This window comes from Pipistrellus hanaki (genome assembly GCF_964339955.1).
Source record: "Pipistrellus hanaki genome assembly, chromosome: 5".
Taxonomy (NCBI): domain Eukaryota; kingdom Metazoa; phylum Chordata; class Mammalia; order Chiroptera; family Vespertilionidae; genus Pipistrellus; species Pipistrellus hanaki.
Genome location: NC_140507.1, coordinates 68,420,847 through 68,443,665, shown reverse-complemented (window position 1 = coordinate 68,443,665; position 22,819 = coordinate 68,420,847). Strand labels below are relative to the sequence as shown.

The following is a 22,819-nucleotide window of genomic DNA, read 5'->3' as shown; positions in this document are numbered from 1 at the left end:
CATAATAAAGTAATTATAAAATACTTTCTTTGTGTTTATTTGATTCCTATTCAAGAGAATTACTTTATATATAGTCAATATAGGCACAGAGTTAAATTTTTTAACATTTTCTAATGGTGGTGTGCCTCGTGATTTTTTTCATGAAACAAGTGTGCCTTTGCCCAAAAAAGGTTGAAAAACACTGGTGTAGACAACGCGAGCTTGGGCTTTAACATCTTTTTCCGCTTCTTAGAATGGAATTTTACTTTGTAACAACAGGCAGAAGGCAGCAGGTGAGAAGGTAAATGGTAGCATTTTTTTGTGACTAATCTGGAACGTGCCGGCTAAGTCAAGTCCTTCCTCCCTTCCCAGCTCCTCTTCCAGCAGTCAGCCCCGGGACGGACTTGGCTCCATTAGCACAGCCTCACATCACAGGTGCGGGAAAGCCACAGAGCGGAAGCCTCCCAGCACCGAGGGGAGAAGCAGGGTGGCTTCTGTTCTTGCTGCTTGAATGTACCGCCTCACACCAGAACTCAGAGAGAACACAGACCTACCACTCGGCGAAGATCTGGGAGAACTCGAGGGAGCTGTTGGCCACGGGGGAGATGAAGTAGAAGGGGATGCTGGAGAGGCCGGCCGAGTCGATGTACTGGTACAGGCACTCCAGCAGGTCGTAGATCACCCCCGACGGGTAGCAGGGGACCAGCACGTTTCCGCCGTTCCGCACGGTCAGCGCTGGGGGGTCGGAGCCAGGAGGAAAACGACAGTATCAGGAGGACAGTTTTATAAAAGTAGAATGGAACGTGTAATATCTGGATTTCTCTCATTTTCCTGCTTCTGTGGGTGCAGCTAAGGATTTTCTATACAAACAAGTGAGAGAATGCCGAGTATCCGTGGTACTGCATGCTGAAAATCCGAATTCACCATTATAACAACTTTCTCTTTACCGTGCCTTCAGATCGAAGTGGCCTAAGAATTGCTTTTGTTGATGAGTGGTTTTGCAGGATGAACAAAAAGGGTGAGAGTAAACGGGGAAAGGTCTTCAAAGGGGGCATGTGGGGCATGAAGAGGAAGGAAGGGGCAAAATACTACAGAAGCCAGGTGGCCGCGTACCCAGGTTGCTGAAGAACTCGCCCACCATGCCGTCCGGGTTGGCGGTGGGAATCTGGGTGAGGCCGGTCAGGACGAGAACGTCGCTGTTTTTGAGAGATGCCTGGTCCATGGGCTGAAAAATCAGAGAACCACGCTTAGTCATTTTAAAAGGGACGTGACCTACAAACATAAAGGAAATAGAGCATCACATTGCTCTTTCTATGTCCAACTCGTCACCACGTCCTCTGCTTCCCCTGCTGACGTCTGTCACCAAACGGTGGTTGCTCATGGAGTGTGGGGACTGATGGGGATGGAGGAGGCTCGAGCGAGCTCCATGGGGTGCTGAGCACATGATAGCGAAGTTCACAGCACTGTTCATTTAAGATCTCAGGGTTTCACTCTGTATAGATTTTACTTCAATGAAAAACAGCAGGTTTCTATAATGCTTTTTGCTCCTCTCACAACATGACCTCACATTTACCATGGGGCTGGGGGGTCTCAGACTTGAGGTGCATCAGAATCAACTGTAGTCGGCTGGACCGGGGACTGTGGGTCCTGCCCCAGGGCTTCTGATGCAGGTCTGATGGGCCAGGGGTGTGCATTGCTAACAAGCTCCCAGGAGGTGCTCCAGGGACGATGTGGGGATCATGCCTTGAGAACGATTAGACTGTGTGATGTGATTCTCAAAGCGACTCTGCGAGCACCGGGAATCAGCGTTTTTATGAAAATGCGCAAGTTGGGACTCCAGGAGTTGATTTCTCCTAAGTCCAGTGGAGGAGGAAGCAGAAAGAACATGGATTAGCAATAAGAAACATGTTTCTTCCTTCCAATTCCATTACTAGCCACAGGGCCTCACCCGAGGCTTGGAGCCGGGTTTCTTGTAAAATGGGCGTTTGTCTTCACCCATTTCCCTTCACTGATTTCTGAGAGTCTCCTGATAATATTCATGATATTCTTATGAACTATGAAGTCTAATGGTGCACTGTTATGTGATCCTCAGGATGCTTTTTTAAAAAAAATATTTTTATTGATTTTTAGAGAGAGGATGGGAGAGAGAGAGAGAAAGAGAAACATTGATGTGAGAGTGAAACATGGATCTGCTGCCTCCTGCACTCCCCCTACCAGGCACGTGCCCTGACTAGGAATCGAACCAATGACCTTTTGGTGCATGGGATGATGGCCAACAATCTGAGCCAGGGCAGGCTGTTGTATTTTTATTCTCACCTGGCACAATTTGAATTTTTTTTTTAAATATATTTTATTGATTTTTCACAGAGAGGAAGAGAGAGGGATAGAGAGTTAGAAACATCGATGAGACAGAATCATCGATCAGCTGCTTCTTGCACACCCCCCATTGGGGATGTGCCCGCAACCAAGGTACAATACATGCCCTTGCCCGGAATCGAACCCAGGACCTTTCAGTGCGCAGGCCCATGCTCTATCCACTGAGCCAAACCGGTCCCGGCCACAATTTGAATTTTTTATTCCCCCCTCCCCCCCAATTATATCAGGATTCAAACTGGTAATAAAAATGATTCCATGAGTGAGCTGCTGGAGAGCTCATAAGTGTTTTTATTTTGTAACACCATCTTTTCCTTGGTTTAACATACTCATCGGGATGTTAGAAGAAAGAAAGCCAGAAACACAGATTACTAAGAGGCTTCATCCCTCCTTTCTCTGTTCCACCCAGATTTCCCAATTAAAAAAAAAAAAATTCCAAATTGTAGTACAGCAAAGAAAGACCCCACCATTTGCAATGTTATTCTGAGTATATGTGCCTTTTGATGTATTTTCCTTTAGCATTTTATATAAGCATGGGCTTCATTCTTTTTTAAACATGACTGTTGTTACATAAGCTGAAAAACATTTCTTTAATAAGAATATAGAAAAAACAGAGTTATGATAATTATACTGAACTAAAGGCCCAGTGCATGAAATTCATGCACGAGGTTTGTGGGGGGAGAAAGGGGGCAGATGGGTCCCTCAGCCCAGCCTGCACCCTCTCCAATCTGGGACCCCTTGGGGGATGTCCAACTGCCGGTTTAGGCCTGATGCCAGGAATCACTCCTAATTGCGCCCCCCCCCCCCCGCCTGGTCGCCCCCCCTGCCAGTCTGGTCGCCCCACACAGCCTGCTATTCAGTTGTTTGGTCATCCCTCACTAACCTTCTGCTGGCCTGGTCGCCTCTTACTGCCCCTAGTCATCCCCAACTGCCCCCCCTGCTGGCCCTGGTCACCTCTTACTGCCAGCCTAATCATCCCCAACTGCCCCCCGCTCCCAGCCTGGTCACCCCCAACTACATCCCCCCCTTCCCCGCTGGCCTGGTCGCCCCCAACTGCACCCCTGCACTGCTGGCCTGGTCACTCTACTCCCCCCCCCCCCCCCGCCCCCCGCCCCAGCCTGGTTGCTCAGCTCAGGCGTTTGGTCGCCCCTCACTAACCCCCTGCAGGCCTAGTTGTCCCACGCAGCCTGTTCGGTCGTCCGTTCGGTTGTGATGGTCGCTCAGGCTGTTATTATTACAGACAGCTTCTAATTCCTATTTGCAGAGTACGCTAATGTGTGTACGAGCTTTTCTGCTGCCTGGGAAAATCTGACATGTCTATTTGTGCTTCTCCAACAAATACAAATGCACCCACTGTTTCTAGAGAAGGAAGATGGGGTAGAGTCCAGGGGTTTGGTAACACATGTGTAACGAGCCTGGGAATGTTAACTATCATGCATCAGACACAAGAACACTGGAATGGTGACAAAAGGGACCAAGTTTTGCTGGGCAGTATTTTCAGCTTAAAATGGTAAGAATTTTATATGAGTCTTATTTGAACAAGCCAATCGTGATTCATATGGCTGATGGGAGATGGGGAAATTCAGAGGCTGCAGCACCCCCTGAGATGGTATATAAAACTCTGTGTGTGCCTATGTACATTTCTCTATAGAGTTAATTGGACTGTCTTATGGGCCATGACCCCAAAAGGTTAAGAACCACGGGTCTAAATGAAAGCATATAATTAAGAACAAATTCTGGCACTGAAAACATTATCTCTGGACCTCAGCCATCAGCAATGCCTTCCTTTGAAAATTAAATGCCCATAATAAAAAAATAAACAAAAGCATTTGTATAAAGGGATGGTGCTCTAACCAACTAAGCTGTAGAGACAACTCATAGAAAGAAAGTAGGCAGACAGCTCTGGTGACGGTGGTGGTGGGTGCTTAGAGGGGAAGGTTGAGCAAAAAAGAAGAAGAAAAAAAAAAAGAGATCTCATGGACAACAGTGTGTGATTGAGTGGAGGGTGGGGAGGTGGAAGAGGGCATAGAGGGGATAAATGGTGATGGGGAAAAGAACAAAAAGAAAATCATCACCCAGCTCAGCTGTAACTTCAAACAAACAAACAAACAAACACCAAAAAGCAGTTCTACAACTTAAATCCCACTGAGTTGGAAGTTATGAAATACTCCATGTCAGGCCAATACTCCATGCGGAAGCTGGGACTCCGCTCAGATGCTCCTTATTTAGCGTTAGAAGCCGGAGACGTTCCTTGCTGACGGCCAGCGCTGCTGTGAGAAGTAGGCTGACAAGGCTTTTAGTGACCTCTCCACACCACCACCGTCTCCAGGTCCCACCGAAGGGCAGATGTACACACTGGCTGCTTTTAATGGCCATGCCTGGGCACTTCAAATGGGAACATTTTGTTCAAACACACAAGAACAGAAAGTTCCATTGTGTACTAGACTCAAATAAAAATGCCTTATTAAGTTGACAATTGCAATCGATCTTGTAGAATAAAATTTTGAACAACCCTAAGCCCACGGACGCCGTAGCGATCACGTGGGTCCTCTGCTGGGTGACTTTCCCTGACACTTGCACAGGACGCGAGAAAAAGAAGACCCAGTTCTTTTGGTCCCAGAAGCTTACAGTTAAGTTGAAAACATGTCTGTATAATCAGAAAGCGGGTTTTTTCAAAAAGCCATAGAAGAAATAATGCAAATATCAAGAGAGCTAGCATTGAGTATATGAATGCCAGAAGGAATGAGGAGCAGAGAGCTACCGGCAGGGAAGTCACTTGTGTGTGCTTTTTGACAGATGGAGTTTGGTTCTAGTTGTTCTTCCTTCTTTCGTCAAGGAACTTAAGTCAGCCCACGTTGCTGCCTGTGGAACCCCTCCGTGACACCCCTTCCCCTCCTCACACCAAGATGTCCTTCCTACACATGCCCCATGGCCTCAGCTCTTCCTATCCCAGCACCAGTCACACTGGGTTGTAACTGCCTATTTACCTCATGCGTCCCCGAAGGACCACGAGGCTGAGGGCAAGGACGGGGTATCTCCACTGCCTAGCAAAATGCCTGGCACACAGCAAGTACTAAATTCACATTTGTTGGCCTTGGCTGGTTTGGCTCAATGGAGAGAGCATCTGCCTGCGGACTGAAAGGTCCCAGGTTCGATTCTGGTCAAGGGCACATGCCTGGGTTGCAGGCTTGATCCACAGTAGGGGGCGTGCAGGAGACAGCCTGTCAATGATTATCTCTCATCACTGATGTTTCTATCTCTTTCTCCCTCACCCTTGCTCTCTGAAATCAATAAAAATATATTTAGAAAAACAGAAACAAGCAACAACAACATTTGTTGAATAAATGAGCCCATAAAAAAAAAAAAAAAAGCACAGTTTTATAGGCAAGGCAAGAGCATTGCATCCTGGGAAATGCTACATGGGAAGTCAGGAAGTTGGGGAGGGCAGCCTGGAGATGCCAAAGGACCTGACGTGGCTGGAATGGAAAGTCTACTCTGGCGCTGAGGAAAGAGATTAGGAGAAAGACAGAAAGTGTAACTGGTTAAGGGCCAAAACGGTCAGAATCACGAAGACTGGTAGATGGGCAACAAGGAGCCAACAGTCTGAAGCATGAGAAGACATTTGGATACAATAATTACAGATAATACCTAAGGAGGCGGGCGAGACTAAATAGAGAGCGGACACACTGAAAGCCCCACGGCAGCTCAGACATAGAGGGAAAAGCACGGTAGCCTCACGGCGGTTGAGATGAAGAAGCAGATGCACACAACACTAGAGAACACCGGCATTTGGGAATGGGTCAGACACACAGGTCAACGGAGAAAGCAAGGCTTTAAGGTGACTGCAAAATGTCAGCGATGCGATGATTTAAAAGAGTAAGGACACAATAGCACATTTAGTTTTGGCAGGCTGCAAGTGCTGAGGGGAGGGAGAGCAAATGGGTTTATCCTGACCTACCCTTCTTTGATGGGAGAAAAAAGAAACAGCCTCGAGATTGGCTGAGTTGGTCTCTCAAATTTGTTCCATCTAGAGACCAAGCTGTGGGAGAGTCCTCAAGGCCAGGAGGGCCGAGTGGTGGGATGAACGCTTTTCAGGCCCCTTTCAGAAAAAGATCAACACCTCAAACACACCAAAGCACTGCCAAGAGCAACACCACCAACAAACTACAATGCCCCACACTACAATTTTCCAAGCTTCAAGCCTTCGCCTCTGTCACTGTCCTGGACGAGCTCAGTTTCTCAAACCGACCAGGAATTCTGTAGCTCCCCACTCCAGGTATTTGTAGCTTTGGCTCTATTACGCTGGTGATTTTTCACACCTAAAACTCAGGTCCTGCTGGGAAGTCAGGCAAAATAGCCAGGAAGCTATTGAAATAATGAGTGTTAAGTTGCCTTTTCAAACCATTAGGAGAGAAAAACTGGTGTTCAAATATAGGCTTCACAACCCACAAGCAAATCCATTAATTTGATTTCTGAGGCCAAAAGGCATTGGCTCTAATAACCAAAAGTGCTCTAGCGCCAGCTCTGGCTAATGCACTGATGGGACCTAGCCAACAGTTACTGTTTGTTTTGTTCTATTAGTATTATTGTTTCCAAGCAATGTCCTTACCCTCTTTCTGAGCACACTGCACATCTATTTGGTGTAGATATTTTTCAGTTAAAAAAAGTTAAAAAAAAAAAACAAACCACACACCTTAAATGTCCAACAGTGATAAAAATTAAACATTTTATTGCATACCCATATGATGGACTACCAGGCAAATATCAAACACCTTGTGGTGGAATACTAATAACTAAAAAATTCATTAAGTAGTTAAATCAGAAAGACAGAAAAGCTGGCTGTAAATAGTTTTTGTTTTTTTTTAAATTAAGAATACTACAATTTTTTTCTTCTGAGGTTTCGAAGTTTTCCAAAATTACTACACTAAAGATAGTGCTCGAATAAGAAATATAAGGCAACCATATTATTTTAAAACAAAACAAACAAAAAGTCCGCTGTGCGTCCTGACAAGACAAAGACAGTGAGCACAAGAGTGGCTGGCTCCCTTTTAGGATCTGGACGGAGGGACAGCTTAGATGTAAGAGAATCCGACACATTTTGAGAGAGTAAAAAACTGGAATAAATTCTCGGGGAAACCATGGGTTCTGGAATAGGGACAGACTGGCCAGAGCCACAGAGGCCTGGGCACTGCGGGAGAAGAGGTTGTGAAAAGAACACCTTGTCTCCTTTCCTCCCGTCTATGCTCCTGCTGGCAGACTGTGGCTGCTCCCGCACAGTGAGGAAGGAAATGACAGGGTGGAGATGAGCGTTCACAGGAGGTGCAGGCAGACCTACAGCCCTGGCTTGTCCCTCACTCCACGGCTAACCGGTGGCAAACAAGCCAGGCAGACAAATTCCGGAGCAGAGGATCTCCTTCCTGCGGGGCCAGTAGTGAGAGCTCACAGGGAAACAGCACAGGACCGCCGAGGAACACACCTTCTAAACACAATGAGCTGCAAACCCATCCCACGTGGCAAACCAGAACACAGAAGAGTAGTATACGCATTAAAAAGCCCACACAGAAATAATATAAAAACAAGGACGTAAAATAAAAATGACTAAGTATCAAGAAAAGTATTTGGAAGTACTGTGTATGAAAATACACTTGTTGAAATAAAAAACTCAGCACATACGTTGAAGAGCAGTACGGATACAGCCAAAGAAGGAATTCATGAGCTGGGGGATCAAGAGGAAGTTTTTTCAGGAGGCTTCAATACGAAGATGGGAAATATAAAAGGAAGGAGAGATGGAAACATAAAAGTGTCACTATCTATATACTTCAAGTTCCATAAAGAGAAAAAATAATCATCCACAGGAAGAAGTAAATTATACAATGATTAAGAATTTTCTTCATAAAGGAAATTGAGAGATTGTACAACTCCTCCTTGACACCTAGATTAGTGTTATTATAACCATTCTCTATGTCCTCCAAGCATGAAATCTCAAGAGACAGTGAGCATTCAATATACGATTGTTGAATTAAAGAACTGCCAATGTTTTCTTGAACTTATCTTTCCATTCTTACTGCCTCAGGCTTAACCCAAAGCCGAATTCCCCTGTACCTATTAGATTACCAGGACAGCCTGCTATGTACTTCCTTAGCTAGTGAGGGTTCCACTCAAGCATACCAGTGGTTGGCCTCTTTCTGTAAAGTTTAAAGTTTAACTGTCATAATGGTGTGTAAGCATCCGTTAACAACCCATAAACATATGGGTGTGGCTGTAGTCCAGCAAAACATTATTTACAAAAACAGGTTTGTGGGGGGTTCAAATTTGGTCCATGGGCCATAGTTTGCTGACTTCTGAAGTATACTAACAAGTTTTCTCAAACCAAAACTTTTCTTATCCCTTAGAATTCCATTATTCGGGTAAAAGAAAATCTAATTTATTTTCTTTTTTTACATACAATACTGGCTGCCGGTTAGGAATTAAAATTAATTACTTAAGTATGATACTCATTACTTTCAAAACCTTATTTTCCCTTTAAATTTATGAAGCTTATGAGAATAATTTACTGGAAATTACATCAATAATACTGTAAAGGCTTTGATGTAAGCAGGACAAATAGGAAGAGTTGGCAGCCAAGTAATCTGTCTTTCCTGGAGGAATATTTCAGGAATGATAGAAGCTGCCAATAAGAAAATTTGATTCAATGAAGCAGGTTAAGATGACATTGATGGGCTTTTGATTTCAATAAGCGGGAAAGGCCCAGAATTCTGCAAGCTATAGGAAAAAATGACCACTTGTCCCCTCAAGACCTTGGGATGGAACTTGATTATAAAAGAAGGTATAACAAAAAAACAGCAATGCAGAGTAGCAGGTCAGGAGCATCCTATAGTTCTAGACTTACAGCAGCCCTTCTTTTCCCCCATATTAAATAGGGATTTGGACTTCTCCAAGTTATCTACCTATCCACCCCTTCATCATTCATCCATCCATCCATCCATCCATCCACTGCTATCTAATAACATCCCCTGCCCTCCTTTACAAACATGGAAAGTACCAGGATTTATAAAATGAATAATCCATTTACAAAATGAATAATAAATTCTTTACAAACACCTAAAAAGGGAATGACTAATGCATTTGTAACAAAGTTTATGTACTTAGCTTATTGCCAAAATGACTGTTGATGAAAGACCAACTTAAAACTTTCCAATAACTTCCCTCTACACATGAAAATAAAATCCACATTTCTCATGCTGGCCTACCGAGCCCTACCCGACCTGGCCTCTGCTAATCTCCGGACATCTCTGCTGACCATACTCAGATGCTGCACTCAGAGTGGTCTCTGCGCTGCCGACACGCCCGGCTGCTCCTGCTGTGCGGGCCCTTCACCTGCCACGGCCTGTGAGACGTTGCCCTCACTGCTTTCTGCGGCTCATTTCTTCAGGTTTCAGTTCAAACAGATCCTCCCCGGAAGCTTTCTCTGACCGTCCAAGTTAAACAAGTCTCTATCACTCTACACACAACCTTACTTTGTTGCTTTCAGTATTTATATCACAACCTGAAATTACTTTGCTAATTTATTTCCAGCACCCCATGCTCTCTCCATACATCCACAGAACTCAGACCCATGAGCAAGGACTCTCTCTGCCTGTGGGTCACCACTGACTCTCACACCTAGAGGAGGGTTGGACACATAGTAGGTCCTTAGTAATGTTAAATAATTAATATCTGCTGAGTAAACAAGTGTTCGTCTCTCTTCCACATCAGGCTATGATTATTAGAAGTGCTGGGAAATCTCAGAACCCTAGAGGTAGCTTTAGAGGCAAAGGGTCTTACAGAGGACCCTGAGATTTAAATGTGGGACACGAGTAATCTAACTTTGATGACATGTATGTGTAGAACATCAAGTTTCAGTGCAGCAGGATGAGTAAGCTCTAGGGAGCTGCTGTAAACACTCTATCTACAGTCAACAGTAATGTCTTCCACACTTAAACATTTAGCCTGGCCGGGGTGCCCAGTGGTTGAATGTCGATCCTTGCACCAGGAGGTTGCCGGTTCAATTCCCATTCAGGGCACATGTCTGAGCTGTGGGCTCAATCCCTAGTAGGGGTTGTGCAGAAGGCAATCAATCAATGATTCTCTCTCATCATTGATGTTTCTATATTTCCCTCTTTCTCCCTTTCTAAAATCAATAAAAAAATATTCTTAAAAATTTATTAAGAGGGTAAATCTCCTGTTAAGTGTTCTTAGTATGATTTAAAGAAAGTGTCTATAAAAAAAATTAGGAAGCTAAAACACTGCTGATGGTACTCTGGAGATAGTCTAAATTTGGCTTAAGTACCCAAAAAGCTGCGTTGTTAAATGAGAACTCAGTTACCTGTGGGTGTGTGGTAAGCAAGGAGGATCCAGAGACGTAAGACACCTTCTCATAATGGGACTGAATGATCCAGTTGGAGCTCCCGAGGGCATAGCCGGAGCTGAGCGGGGTCACCTGGACCGCACCAAACAGCTCCTGGAAGAGAACCGCAGGGAGGGGTGATGAGCTTTCAGAACGCAGTCATGCAGGCAGGTCTGTGGGAGAAAACCGCAGAAACAGCCTTCTCCACTCTGAAACGTTTCCAAGTAAACCAAAAGTCTGAAGTGAAACAGAAAGATCCACATAGCAGACAGAAAGCAACCCCATCGTTGACTTGTCACCTTTCAGAGTTTCGGTGCATCCACATGGCACCAGGCAATGAGGCCTCACTCGGCGAAAGGCGGAGCGGATATGTTATGAAATAAACCAGGCACAAATACTTCAGTTTCTTTTTCTTTACAGGTTAGGTGTTATTCTCATGGCTGTTCTGTACCGAATGACTCTGGGCATAAGTTGATGGAAATGGGAACCTTTTCAGGTCAGAGCTCAAAAGTTATACTTGCCAAGTGGCTTCTTGATCTCTTTTATATTTTCCTGCTTCCTGTGTCACTTGTCTAAAATCTGCCCTAAAGTGAACAATGACATGCCTTTCTCTTGACTTATTACCTGCTGGCCAACCAGATGCAGCCAGTGATGGGGAAGGCAAGGGTGAGGAAGGAGCCCAGTAAGAACCTGGGAGGGATGGAGGAAAGGGACAGACACTGCTCTGTCCTCAGCGTGCAGAAGCACATGATTCTTAGTGATCAGATGGCTCCTGAAGGCAGCTATGGGAACCTACCAGAAAACCACTCTGAATAGGAAGCACATTCTTAATCACTTAAGATCATGTCAACACTCACAATTTTCTGAGAATATCCCACCAGCTGGATTTTACTGAGGGCAGAGTTCACCTCCTGCATTGAGTAGCATCTCCTCCAGGTGGATACTTCCACGGCGTCCTTGAGTGGAGAGGGCAGCAGCCTGTAAATGCATCACAACGCCAGCTCTTTAGGTTTAGAGGTTCTTTCAAGTACTTCGTTCATTTTGTCTGTGCTGTCCAGGTTACCGGCACATAACCATCTGTGGAATTGTGATCTTTTTTCTTTCTCTTGGTCATACTGTCCCCTCTTTCACCTCTGGCTCCAGTAATTTAAATTTAAGTCTTCTCTCTCTTTTTTTTTCTTGGTCATTCTAGCTAAAGGTTTGCCAGTTTTGTTGACCCCTTCAAAGAACCAACTTTGGTTTCATGGATTTTTTTCTATTGTTTTTCCGTTCTCAATTTTGTTCATCCAGCATATAGCTGGATCTTTTTTACTTTTTATTCAGTCTGATGATGTTATTTGACTGACTTGTTTAAGCCATTTACATTTAATATTATTATTGATGTAGGTGGTTTATGTCTGTCAATTTAATTTTTTTTCTATGTCTCATGTCTTTTTCTTCATCTATTTTTCCTTTACTACTTATTAAAAAAAGATAGTAAGTGAATATTTTTGGATGTAGCTTCTTCTTTCGTCCCTTCCTCCCCAACCTCCCCCTTTAAGTTATTTCCTTAGTAGTTATTCTATGGCTTACCACATACATCTTACTTAGCATCTTCCTTGTGAGATGCCATTTCTACATGGCATCTCACATAAGATAAATGTTCACAAAAGATAAATGAAATAAACTTTACTCATGGGCCAGCAAAGCAATAGAAATGGGCCTGATTAAACGCAGATGAGGCTTGGCATAAAAGAGGAAAGTAAAATGTGATTTGTGATCTTTCAGACCAGCCTCAGGAACATCCATTAAAATAAGCAAACAAACAAAATGGGTCATTAGAAATACATTTTATCACTTGCTCTAACATAAGCAAGAACAGACCTGAAAAGTGACTTCCCTGAGAGTCTCAAGACAATACAGACGAAGAGACTTCTGATGAACTGAATGTGTGTGTTAGCTCTGCTTTCTCCTGAAATATCCCTGAGCACTGACAGTAAAGGGTTCACACACACACACACACACACACACACACACACACACACAAAGACACACACACACACACATATACATACACACACACACACACATACGTGCACCCTCAAGACAAAGAGAAACGGAGAAGAGACAATAGGAACTGCATTCTGGAAAGTAAAAAGTAGGACAAATGGTAACTGTCCTAGCAGACCCAGGAAAGTTCAATTCAAGTAACTTAATTTATACCACAGAACCACAAAAAGCTCAGCAATTGAAAACAGTAGGTACGTCTGGAAATAAAGTTGAAGATGGGCCTAAAAACAAGAGGATTTATTTAAAAAAACAACTGATTAAGAAATAGAACCTTCTAGTTCTCCTCACCTATCCCATAGAGCTCAGCAACTGTCTCTTCCCCTCCCATGCATATCCCAGAGGCCATTCTCAGGAGAGAGTAAAAGTGAGAGTCAAGACAAGGAGAACCCCTCAACCCCCTAAGGCAGTATTTTTAAGCAAAAGTTTATATCCTGATGCCTGGGTTGCAGGCTTGATCCCCAGCTGGGGAATGTGGGAGGCAGCCCATTAACAACTATCTCTCATCATTGATGTTTCTCTCTCTCTCTGAAACCAATAAAAATATATTTTAAAAAAATTATACAAGATGTGCCAACTCAATAAATATAAATGAAAAATCAGAAAAGTTTTAAAATGATGTGCCAACTCAATAAATAATTAGAAGTCATAAAAAATCAGAAATGAAGACTAAACTAATACACACACAAGAGTGAATAAACACAACAAATAATACTGTTAAGTAATATATAGGAAGAAATAAACACCAAAAAGAAATGAAGAGATAAGAATTTGGAAAAAAGAAAAAAAAAAAAAAGTGGCAATGTGGCCTGAAGACAGGCGAGAAGATACAACATACAGACAATGGGAGCCCCTGATAGAAATCCAAGCCAGGGAACAGAGCACCAAAAACCATGATTGGTAACCTAAAAGGAGGCTTGAAACGACATACTGGAAGAACACGCTGCATACCTGAGAATACTGACGCAGAAAAATTAACACCAGATATATTCGGAGAAAACATTTAGACTATATGGAAAACAGACAGATAAAACTTTGGGTGTATAGGTTAAAAGAGCAAGTGACTTATAAGGAAAAAAAATTAGATTCTGTTTGTGTTTTCAACAGTAATGCTTTACTAGAAGAAAACAGAGCTAACTTGTTAAAGATACTCAGAGAAAGAAAATGCAAGCTGAGAATTACACATCTAGCAAACCTGACTTTGCAGGTCACAGAGCACAGATAAAGAAATATTAACCCGCGAGAACTCAGGTACATTGTTCTTGTAACCCCATCCTGAGAGATCTTCTGAAGAATGAGTTTCAGACAACCAAAATGCTGACAGGAATACAGGGGTTGGCAGTGAGCATTAAATATATAAAATATACAGATATTTGTGGAAGACCAACTAAAGGTTAAAAGCAAGAGAGGATACTATATAAAGGCTATATGTTCTGACAATAAATAGAAAGGAAAATATACATGACCTGTCCTCCGAAGAGGCCTACAAACAATGACCAATTCAGTAGCAATGAGCACTGCGAGCAACCAGAATGGGAAAAAAATGTCATTTCCATTACAAGAATCCAGAGTTCCTTGGAGAAATGGGGGATTCTAGATTGGGGACAGGTAATAGAGAAGAGCAGTCTTAAGCATCCTGCTACATCAGATCGAGTGGGCTGTGATTACATTGGGGCAGAGAGGGGCTTTTGAATTAACTGAAACTTTTCTACCAGTATTTCTCAACCAGGGTAGTGCTTATATGAATGGTGGCTTTATAATAATTTATTAATGATAAATATTAATTTTGTGTGTTTTGTTTTATGATAAAAAGGTAAATATAAAAAATAGAAAATTTTATACCAAAATAAAAAATATGATAGCAAAAATAAAAAACTCATAGAAAGGTTGAGAAATAACGTTAAAAGAATATTCTAAGCAAAAGAACAAACAAAAGCAGAGACGGAAAAGAGAAAATAATTTGAGTGACAATTCAGGAAGTTCAATATCTAAATAAAAAGAGTTCCAGAAAGAACACAAAAAAATAAAAGAATCTAAAAAAAATAAGGGGGGAAATAGTTTTAAAAACCAGAATTGAAGCTCTTGATTTTCTAGATGGACGGTCAGCAAACATCTTCTCTGAAGGGCCACAGATATTTTAAACTTTGCAGAGCACATACACTCTCTGTCAAATTCTCAACTTGGTCATGTAATGCTATCGACAATATGTAAATGAGTGACTGTGCCAAAAAACTCTGTAAAAATTGGGGCAGGGCAGGATTGGTCCATAAAACAAGGACCTAGCCAGAGCTGCCACCCCTGTTCCTGCCAACCACTCAGTACTCACTACATGAATGAAAACTATCCCTTAGCAAGACATCATAAACTTAGAGAACAAAGAGAAATTCTACAAGTTTCCACAGAGCAATCTATAGGATACATACCAAAAATCTACACTCAGTTGCATTGGACTTTTCAATAGCATTTCTGAGAGCTAGAAGAATAGAGCAATGCTTTCAAAATTCTAGGAATAAATTATATCTAATTTGCATTTCTATCCGGGTGTAAGGGTAGAACAAAGGCATTTTAGACATGCAGGGTCTCAGGTAGTTTACCTCCCAAGCACGCTTTCTCAGGAAGCTATTGGAGGCTGTGTCCAGCAAGGGAGGGTGAAAATAAGGAAGGGAAGGGGCAAGGGCAGGGGCAGGACTTAGAAAATGGAGCTTCAGCTGAAACCGGTTTGGCTCAGTGGTAGAGTGTCAGTCTGCGGACTGAAAGGTCCTGGGTTCGATTCCGATTCCGGTCAAGGGCATGTACCTTGGTTGCGGGCACATCCCCCGTAGGGGGTGTGCAAGAGGCAGCTGATCCATGATTCTCTCTCATCGATGTTTCTAACTCTCTATTCCTCTCTCTTCCTCTCTGTAAAAAATCAATAAAATATATTAAAAAAAAAAAAGAAAGAAAGAAAGAAAGAAAACGGAGCTTCTAACAGAAGAAAGAGGCCCAGAAACCTTCAGGATCGTGGTGAAGATAATCCTCACCTGAAAGCTGTGCAGCAGGCTCAGGAGCAGCTAAAATCAGACCAGGGGGAGAGAAAAAACTCCGGGAGAGGATTTCTTAAGATAAAATTGTTAAAAAACAAGAGTTTGAACATACTGAGGAGAGATTGCTAACAAGTGAGGCAGAGGTTGGACATGCATTAGTAATAAGTACATTGAAAAACGAAGCAAATAAGCAAACAAGTTAATTAGTAACTCAGGGAGAAACAAAAAGTTGTGCAGAAGGGAAAACGTATCCTAATAATGTCAATGCCTGTGAATGGCACACTAGACATTTAGCCAAAATGGCTAAGTACAGATCATGTTGCTACAGTTCCCTTTACCTGTTTCTTCAGCAACAAAATACCTTCTACATAGAGAGTTACATGAAGATTTTCTTACTTCACTTACCTTCCTCTTGCTTTAGGTTTCACAGTATTTATTCAGTAAAGATTTTCTTAGTCCTAACTGCGGTCTTAGCATTGAGCCCTGTACAACATAAATGCCTCTGCTCACAAGAGCTCAAGTTTAAGAGAGCTCAATACAAAGCAATAAAAGAGCTGTGGCCTGGCCGAGGTGGCTCAGTGGTTGAACATCAACACATGCACCACTGGATTCCCATTCAGAGCACATGCCAGGGTTGTGGGCTCAATCCCCAGGAGGGGGCATGCAGGAAGCAGCTGATTGATGTTTTCCTATCGTCAATGTTTCTACCACTCTCTCCTTTCCCCCTCTCCCTTCCTTTCATTAAAAAAAAAAAAAAAAAAAAAAAAAAAAAAAAGAGTTGACAAGAGCCATGAGCCAGTCCTGGCTGATGAGGCTCAGTTGGTCGGATGTCATCCCATGCAACAAATAGTTGCTGGTTCGATATTCCGGTCAGGGCACATGCCTGAATTGCGGCTGGATTCCCAGCAGGGGGCGTGCAAGAAGCAGCCAATTGATGTTTCACTCTTGTGCGCTCTCTCTCCCTTTCCCTTCCCTCTAAAAATCAATTTTAAAGAAACAACCATGATCCATCCTTGACTGTATACTTGCCTTCACTCACAGGAGGTCCTAAGTAATATATTAAAAACGAAAATCAGCATACACACACACACACACACACACACACACACACACACACACCCTCCTTCACTTTAATGGCTTGCTATTATAATCAGAATAAAATCCAAGCCTCTTAGTGAGGTAGGTCAGTAAGCAGCTAGAAAAATTCCTGGGCAAGTGGAATGGGGAAACTGAGACAAGATAATTAAACAAGGCCAAACAATTTGACTAATTTGCAGACAGCTAGAGAATCCCAAGATCTTATCTTCCCCAACCAAGGACCTCTCCTCCCTGACCAGAGAATACGTAGCTTACATCACTCTGGTCGGGTAGACAGAGGACAGAGACCCAATTAATGCCATTTGTGTCAGCCAACCCCAAGGGCAGATGAAGTCAGGGGAACAAATAACAAAAACCCAATTAGAGCCAGACAAGCCCAAGATAAAAATAAAATCGCAAAAGCGAACAAAGAATAATCCCAAACTTGCCTGTATGCTTATTTTGTTGCATCAGCATATTAAAAATGCACCTGGAAAGCTGATGAAAATTCTTCCGAAGCCCTTCTTTAAGACACTCGCCCACAGAAGAGAGATAAACCCTCTAGACTAGGGGTGTCGAACTCAATCAGAGAAGGGGCCAAAATCTAAAATCCAGCCTAAATCGCGGGCCGAATGGTTTACTGAACAGTCATAAACTGACAATGTCATAAACTGACAGCGGAGTGCAGTGATGACAGCGCGGTGCGGGCCACATTGCAAGGCCTGGCGGGCTGGATTTGGCCCGCGGGCCTTGTGTTTGACACATGTGCTCTAGACAAAGGGTACCAGCGCAGGTTTGTTCTAGAGCAGCGGTCGCCAACTGGTGGTCCCTGAGGTCCGAAAGGTTGGCGACCGCTGCACTAGAGCACACCCATGCCCCTTCTCGGGCATGAACTCTACTTTCTCCTAAACCCTAAAGGTGCCCACGAGACTTGCAACCAGGGGAACAGTGGGCAGTGGCAGCTCGTCCAGGGCTAGCCCTCTGATTCTGTCTCCAAGGCCCCCTTTTCCCTGACTTTCCAGTGAGCTGAAAGCAGCCCCACCTTGACTCACCTCTGTCATTCCTGCAACAAAATACTTCTACATAAAGAGTCACATAAGATTTTATTTCACTTATCTGTCCTCTTGCTTTAGGTCTCAGTATTTATTCAATAAAGGTTTTCATACCCAGTGAGCTCACAGCAACCTCAGCCGGACTCACTTCTCTCCTATTACGTTTCTAGGGAGTGGAAGCAGAGTGCTTCCTAGACTCTCCTGCTGTTTTTCCTCCTTTGTTTCCCTGTCCCCAGCTTTAATAAATGTCTCTCAAAACCACCTGATGAAATCTTTTCCACACAAAGTCAACAGCCCACCCGCTCCAGGCCAGTCCCTGTCTGATAACATCAGCATGACTTTATAAATTCCTTCTCTGTCTAGGTCCTGCCTCAGCCTATATCCTGGGACAACATCATGGGGGTTAGGAGTGCCGATCCCTGCAAGGTAAAAAATCTACATATAACTGTGATTCCTCCAAAACTTTCTAATGGCTTATTATTGACCACAAGCCTTACCAAGAACACAGTCAATTAACACACTAGTATTTTTTATGTTAACCTGTTTACCGAGCAGGACCTATAAATACGTCAAACGTAAACAATATCGGGAATGGGTAGGACGTATGAATACGTCCTTGAAATATATGTTGCGCCCTGAGAGGGACGGTATATATTTTTTGTAATCTTTTTAAAAAATATTTTATTGATTTTTTACAGAGAGGAAGGAAAGGGGAGGGATAGAGAGTTAGAAATATCGAAGAGATAAGAGAGAAACATCGATCAGCTGCCTCTTGCACACCCTCCACTGGTGATGTGCCGGCAACCAAGGTACATGCTTTTGACTGGAATCGAACCCGGGACCTTTAGGTCCAAAGGCCAATGCTCTATCCACTGAGCCAAACTGGTTTCGGCTATTTTTTGTAATCCTTATCATTGTTTGTAAAATTTATAATTTTTTAATTCGACGTGTCCATTTTTTTTTGTCGGTATTCTTTTCTATATTTTTTTGTGATTTTGTATTTTCCTTTGTGCTTTATATATATATATATATATATATATATATATATATATATGAATAAACAAAAATATATATATATTTCATTTATTTTCATTAAGTATAAATAAAAAAATTAATATGAAATTATGTCCTCTGGGCGTGATGTACTGACACATCCTAGTGAAAGAGTACGCGCCCATTACAGGTTGCGTCATTAAAAAGGGAACTCCCCGGTTAACAGGTTAAATGTATTACATACTATATTCTTATCATGAAGTAGGCTAAAGAAAAGATGTCAGCCCGGCCAGTGTGGCTCAATGGTTGAGCATCGACCCATGAACCAGGAAGTCACAGTGCAATTCATGGTCAGGGCACATGCCCAGGTTGAGGGCTTGATCTCCAGTGTGAGGCGGGCAGGAGGCAGATGATAGATGTTTCTCTCTCATCACTGATGTTTATATCTCTCTCTGTCTCTCCCTTCCTCTCTCTGAATTCAATAAAAACATGTTTTTTTGGGGAAAAAACGATGTTAATAAGAAAATCAGAAAGGACACATTTACAATACGGTATGAGTTTATTTTAAAAAGTCCATGTAGAAGTGGGCCAGCACCATGCAAGCCCCTGCTGTTCAGGGTTGGTACTACTGAGCTATAAACCGCCCTCAGTGCCCGGCTCCCTCAAGCCTGCAGCCTCCCGCTGCCTTCTTCACATTCTGTGTGGACGATGCTTACTGCTGCCCTACTCCTGCTCTAAAATCTAGGCCAGGGGTCCTCAAACTTTTTAAAGTGGGGGCCAGATCACGGTCCCTCAGAGAGCTGGAGGGCCGGACTATATGAACTACTAATTCCTACTGTAACACCTCGGCTGTGCTCACTGCCCAAAAAACCTGGCGGGCCGGATCAGACTCCTCTGCGGGCCGCATGTGGCCCGCGGGCCGTAGTTTGAAGACCCCTGATCTAGGCCATCTGTCGCTTTTTCTCAGTCTAGGGACACTGGATAGGCCAGGGGCACATCCCGTATTCTTTGGGAAACAGCCGACCTGAGTATGAGGGGCAGGGAAGAGGTACTGAAGACCTGCTGGACGAGCTGCGGGCAGGGGTCAGGCCACAGCTTCCCTTTCCTTCCGGTTTCCCTGTGTCTCTGCCACTCACGCTGAGGAAGGAAAGTTTCTCTCAGAGGCACTATGACATCATGGGGGGGAAAGACCTCTTTCCCTCTGTTACCTCGACCTCTGAGCCTCAGTTTCCTCATCGGTAAGACAGAGAGAATGTCACCCTCCCTTCATAGTAGTCCTGACAGGTAAATGATTCAGTGTAGGTAGAGAACAGGTGGTCGCCAACCCTCCCGAGCACACACAGCCATTACAGCCCAGGAACACTGTGTCTTCCAATAATTCAGCTCAAGGTGACGAACCCAGATGAGCTGAGATGACTACAAACTTTGAGTGGCCCAGGCACTTCTCCTGTAAATTCCTCAGGATTACAGAACCCCATGGCTTGGGCCTCCTAGGGCCGCCCTTCATAAAAGATAAAAGACATCTCACTACTGAGTTGGAGCAGAAGGCTCCTTAACTTTGGCTGTTGTGGGAGTGGCTAGAGAAGGGGAGCACAATAAATGATGCCTGCAATCCAAATGCATCCCTCAACCCAACTGCATTTGTTTTATGTCGCCCTCAGCTTTGCCAACCTGCAACCGAGCCGCCTCTCTGAGAGGCTGAGCTAAACAGCCACCCACAAGGTGAGGGTTAGACTGCTTTCTCTCCTCTGCCCTTCCCTCTCACCTCTTGACGACCAGTACTGCCATTACCCAAACTACCACCCGGACTCTACTTCCTTCCCTCGACGGCCCTTCCAGCATCCTCTCCCCTTCCCATCTAGGACAATGTTCTGTGGAAATTAAGCCGATTCATGTCTGAAACATTCTCTCTCCAAGTGAGGCATCTGGTTCCCTTAATGTTCCCACTCTCTGCTGGAGGGTAAACAATCAGATATGCAGCCTCCAGAGTAAGCTAGCACATGATCCCAGCCCTGGGTAAGGGAGAGAGGGAAGACTGAACATGCACGCATATTTCAGCCTGGGTCTTTTCCCATCATTCCCTCCCCTCAGGAGAAACGGCGCAGAAATTATAAACTTACGTTCCAGAGAAACTGGAGAAAGCATTTGTGTAAACAGAAACAGTCATGATGGCTTCTGATGACCCGTTTAGTAAAGCAATGTTGGAAGAAGAAGAGTCTTGTTAAACACAATAACAAAAACAATAACTTATCCTCTTATTAGAATGGGATAAGAGGATAAGTTATTGTTACGATTCATGCACTCGGGAGGGGGGGTGGGCGGGGGCGGCGGGGGAAGATCCTCAGCCTGGCTTGTGCCCACCTGCAGACTGGGAGCCCCAATCCATGCGGAGCGGACCTAAGCCATCAGTCGGACATCCTTAGCACTGCTGCGGAGGTGGGAGAGGAATCCCACCACAGCCGTTGCACTCACCAGCTGTGAGCCCGGCTTCTGGCTGAGTGGCACCCCCCCTGGGGACAGCTCCTGCATTGAGTGTCTGCCTCCTGGTGGTCAGTGCGCATCACAGTGACCAGTCGTTCCACCATCAGGCCAAAACCAGCTCTCCAACATCCCCCAAGGGGTCCCAGATTGCGAGTGGGCACAGGCCAGGCTGAGGGACCTAACTGGTGCAAGATCAGGGCCGGGGAGAGACATGGAAGGTTGGCCAGCGGGGAGGGATATGGGAGGTCTCCAGATGTGTCCGGCCTGTCTCGCTCAGTCCCAATTGGCCGAACCCAAGCAGCAAACTACCCTATCAGTCGGAGCATCTGCTCCCTGGTGGTCAGTGCACGTGATAGTGAGCGGTTGAGGGGCCTTAGTATATCATTAGCATATTACACTTTGATTGGTTAAACAGCCAACTGGATGACCAGAAAAATTAGCATATTAGGCTTTTATTATATAGGATATCATACCAGAGGTCCAGTGCATGTGCATGGGTGGGGTCCAGCTGGCCTGCCCTGATAGGGGCTGATCAGGCTGGGCTGGCCAGGGAAAGGGGCCGTGGGTGGTTTGCCCACCAGCCCTGCCCCTGATCGGTGGGGGGTGATCAAGGGTGGGGCCAGCTGGGGAGAGGGGCCGAAGGCGGTTTTGGCCATCTGGCCCTGCCCCCTGGCCAAACTCCCGGTTGAGGGGACAATTTGCATATTAGCCTTTTATTATATAGGATTATTCACACAGTAGTATCGTTTTCATTTCTGTGTCCTCCGCACTGAGCACAGTGCCAACATAAATACATTCAGAAGACAAATACCTACTCTCGTAACACCTCAGGAAAGGTAAGAACTAATGAGTGCTATCTGAATGCACCAGTAAGTTTGGGTGGAATTGAGCCCTAGGTCAGTGGGCGAGGTGGTGACAACAGCAGAGAGGAATCGACTGGCGAGCCAGAAGAGGAAGGCTAAGCAGGTCCCAACGGAGCCTCAGCTGACCTGCTCAGAGCAGGGTTTTGTGGCAGGCAGCTTCTGGCACAGCTCCCGAGGATCCCACCTCCCGTTCATCCCCTTGTGCTGATCTCCTCCCCGAGTGTGGCTTGCTTCTAGTGCAGTAAAATGACAACGGCCACGGGCTGTCACTTCTAAGGTTGGGTCCTCTTGCCTGTTAGCTTTGACTTAATCAGCTGCCACGTTGTGAGGTGCTCCACGTTGTGAAGCCCTCAGCAAGAGCCTGAGGGAGGCTTCGGCCCAAAGTCCTTGAGGAACCGAATCCTGCCAACAACCGCATGAGTGGACAAGGAGGGATCCCTCCCCGGGGAGCTTGTGATAACCGGCCTGTGGGAGACCCGGAGCCAGATGGCCCAGTTATTAACCAATCAGAAAGCTTTCTGAGGCCTGTTGTAGTACAGAAGCAGT

The 22,819-nt window shown here is 44.5% G+C and overlaps 1 protein-coding gene across 1 annotated transcript in view; it reads right to left on the bottom strand.

Annotated features, from left to right (window-relative positions):
- Positions 1-22,819, bottom strand: part of INTS9 (integrator complex subunit 9) — an 80,721-nt gene that overhangs the window by 13,055 nt on the left and 44,847 nt on the right. The window contains exons 7-10 of the mRNA XM_084886394.1: positions 11,596-11,716; positions 10,718-10,852; positions 1,093-1,204; positions 534-714 (exon numbers count right to left, since the gene is read on the bottom strand). Coding sequence (XP_084742520.1) covers positions 534-714; positions 1,093-1,204; positions 10,718-10,852; positions 11,596-11,716 — 549 coding nt within the window. The remainder of the gene's footprint in view (positions 1-533; positions 715-1,092; positions 1,205-10,717; positions 10,853-11,595; positions 11,717-22,819) is intronic.